This window comes from Setaria italica, chromosome IX (genome assembly GCF_000263155.2).
Source record: "Setaria italica strain Yugu1 chromosome IX, Setaria_italica_v2.0, whole genome shotgun sequence".
NCBI lineage: Eukaryota > Viridiplantae > Streptophyta > Magnoliopsida > Poales > Poaceae > Setaria > Setaria italica.
In genome coordinates, this window is record NC_028458.1 from 37,140,749 (window position 1) to 37,143,435 (window position 2,687).

The window sequence follows — 2,687 nt, forward strand, 5'->3', positions numbered from 1 at the left end:
ACGTTTGTTCTGATCACAGTTTACCCATGATTTCCTCCGGTTTTCAGCAATCGATTTTACTTGCAAACACGACAGTTTGGGGGCACATCCATGAAGAACATATCTGCTACTATTAATAATTCACAATTCTCAGACTGTCGATTTTTTTTTCTTACGCCGTACAAAGCAAAGCACGCATGCAAAGCCTTGCATATCCTCCGGACAGATGCTTATTCGTCTCCTAGAATTGAATTTCTACAAGATGATGATCAGATTCATACACACACACACAGGTCTTGATCGCGTAGGTACAGTTTGGTTCGTGCAACGGGGTCAGGTCAGCATCGGCATCGCATCCGATCCTCACAAGTCACAACTTCCTGCTGCTCTCGAGCCTGGTGTAGCCGAGGATGCAGTTGGCGTAGGCCACGTTGCGGAGCGCCTTGCCGTGCCACCTGCCGACGGTGGCGGCGCCGGAGCGGAGCGCCTTGAGCAGGCAGTCCGCCGTCTTGACCACGCTCCTGACACCCATGGGCAGGGACAGGTAGGGCGCGTTGAAGAGGTGGAACTCGACCGACGCGGCGGCGGCGGCGGCGGCCGCCTGCTGCTGCTGCTGGTGGTGCTGGCGCGGGTGCCGCGGCGACGAGGCCGTGAGCATCCGGCCGACCTGGCGCGCGAAGCCGGCGCCCAGGGAGTGGCCGCAGACGCACACGTTCTCGGAGCCGAACCTGTCGATGGTGGCCCTGAGCGCCTGCAGGGCGCGCGCGAGGCGCGCGGAGCCCCGGAGGCTGTTCCGGGCCAGGAGGCGGAGCTCGTCCTCGACGTCGCGGCGGATGGTGGGCGCGCGCAGGAGCGTGCCCCGGAACGCGACGACGGCACTCGGGGCGCCGCTGGGGCTGGGCCGGCCGGCGGCGTCCGCGTGGTGGTCGCGCTCGAAGATGGCGCCGTCGCGGTCGTCCACCAGCTCGTGCGCCAGGCGGTACTGGAACGGCTTCCACCACTGCTGCGCCACCGCCGCCGCGTCCCGGCGCTCCTGCCGCTCCAGCTCCAGCAGGTACACCGCCTCGATCAGGTACGCCATCACCATGCGCCTGTAGTCGTCGTCCCTCCTGCGATAAGAATGCAATTATCTGGATCAGAACAGACATTCCTGGATCGAGCTGCATCAAGAATCAACACAGCTAACAAGTGATCTATCGATCGATCGATCGATCGCGTTGGGATCGAGCACTCACCAGCTCGTGTTGGTGAGCTCTCTCCAAGTCGAGCAGGACAAGCTCGCTTGCTGTGCCATTGCCATGGCCACCAAGAATAATCAGAAACCAACCAAGCCAACCACTGACTCTTTCTCTTGAACACCGATCGATCGATCTCCCTGTGCCTCTGTGTGTTTCAGCTGCCGTCGATGTCGTAGGGAAGGTCTGGCAGGGGAGGCGCCCGATATATACCCCCGACCCCGGGGGTGGCGCAGGATTACGCCGAATTTGCTTAGCTAGTGGGGCAAAGCTTTGCCTTTTTTGAGCTATTTTACGTGCACAATACTATCTGGTGGTAGTATAGAGTATAGACTATTTTTTGTACGGGTAAAATTGTAATTAGCACGACATATATTTTCGCTGCTCACTCGTCTCAAGGAGCTCGCCGCCGGCGGCTATGAAGAACACCGGGAAGAACAGATACTAGAAAGCAGGATCGTTGGAATGCAGTAGAACATTCACATTCTCTTAAAACGAAAGAAGGAACTGATGAAGGATGACAGTACGTTTACGACACAGTATGTTCGATTCGATAATAGCATTTCTTTGCAGGCAAATTCTCCTTGAACGGGAAACGGCTCGATTCACGTGTACCTCTCGTTTAGAGAGCGATCGGATCAAGCACCGAAAGAAAGAAAGAACAGTATGTTCATCAATCTCTGGATAGCACGAGGAGCACCAGCCGAGAATCCGAGACCAACCTCAACGCAGGACGGGCCTGGTCGGGTCCTCGTGGTTGCCGGCGGGGCTGCAGGAGAAGACGTCGACGGGCGCGTAGGTGCCGTCGATGTCCTCCGATCCGGACCTGCACCTGTCGAGGAACAGCACGACGACGGTGATGTCGTCGTGGAAGTGCCGCCGGTGGCCCTTCTCGATGGTCCGGATCTTCTCGTACCTGACCTCCTTCTTCCTCACCGCCTCCAGCTGCGGAGTCGCCGCCGCCAGCCCAGTGTGCGTGCGAGCGATTGGAAACGAAGAGACGAGGAGTGAAAGGTAAGAAGATGAGGATAATTAAGACGAGGAGTATTTGATATATTCTAACAATGCCATTTTACATATTTTCAATTATACCCTGTACTGTTGGAAATGACCAAATCTATCAATCTCCTCACGAACTCGTGAAACTCTTATGATCACTCTGTGTATGGTAAACACGTACACATTCACAAGCAGAGGCACACACGAGGAGTCTCTTTTTCACGGCACTGCACACCAGCGCCCACAGCTCCTCTATTCTCTTCACCACAGCCTGATGAACGCGGTGATTACAACGACTTAAATAAACACGCACGCACACACTGGTTGAGCCACGTCTGGCCGTACGACCCGACCAAACTCTCCCGTGGTCACTAATCACCTTCCTACATGCAAGGCACATCTCTCTACATGCAGATCACCACTAACGACTACATGCATGAGCTATCTGATCCACTTTTCTCGCCATGACTCGTT

General features: G+C 55.8%; 1 protein-coding gene across 1 annotated transcript; it reads right to left on the minus strand.

Annotated features, from left to right (window-relative positions):
• Positions 1–268: 268 nt before the first annotated feature.
• On the minus strand, positions 269–2,358 carry LOC101779726 (GDSL esterase/lipase At4g10955). The gene is made up of 2 exons (XM_004983597.4): positions 1,215–2,358; positions 269–1,088 (listed from the first exon to the last, which is right to left on the minus strand). The coding sequence occupies exons 1-2, from the start codon at positions 1,277–1,279 to the stop codon at positions 350–352; spliced, it is 804 nt and encodes a 267-aa protein (XP_004983654.1). The 5' UTR covers positions 1,280–2,358; the 3' UTR covers positions 269–349.
• Between the last annotated feature and the right edge of the window lie 329 nt (positions 2,359–2,687).

Coding starts and splice junctions, on each gene's coding strand:
- LOC101779726 (XM_004983597.4), bottom strand. CDS start 1,279: ATGGCAATGGCACAGCAAGCGAGCTTGTCCTGCTCGACTTGGAGAGAG. Junction 1,089..1,214: donor GAGCTCACCAACACGAGCTG/GTGAGTGCTCGA, acceptor TTCTTATCGCAG/GAGGGACGACGACTACAGGC.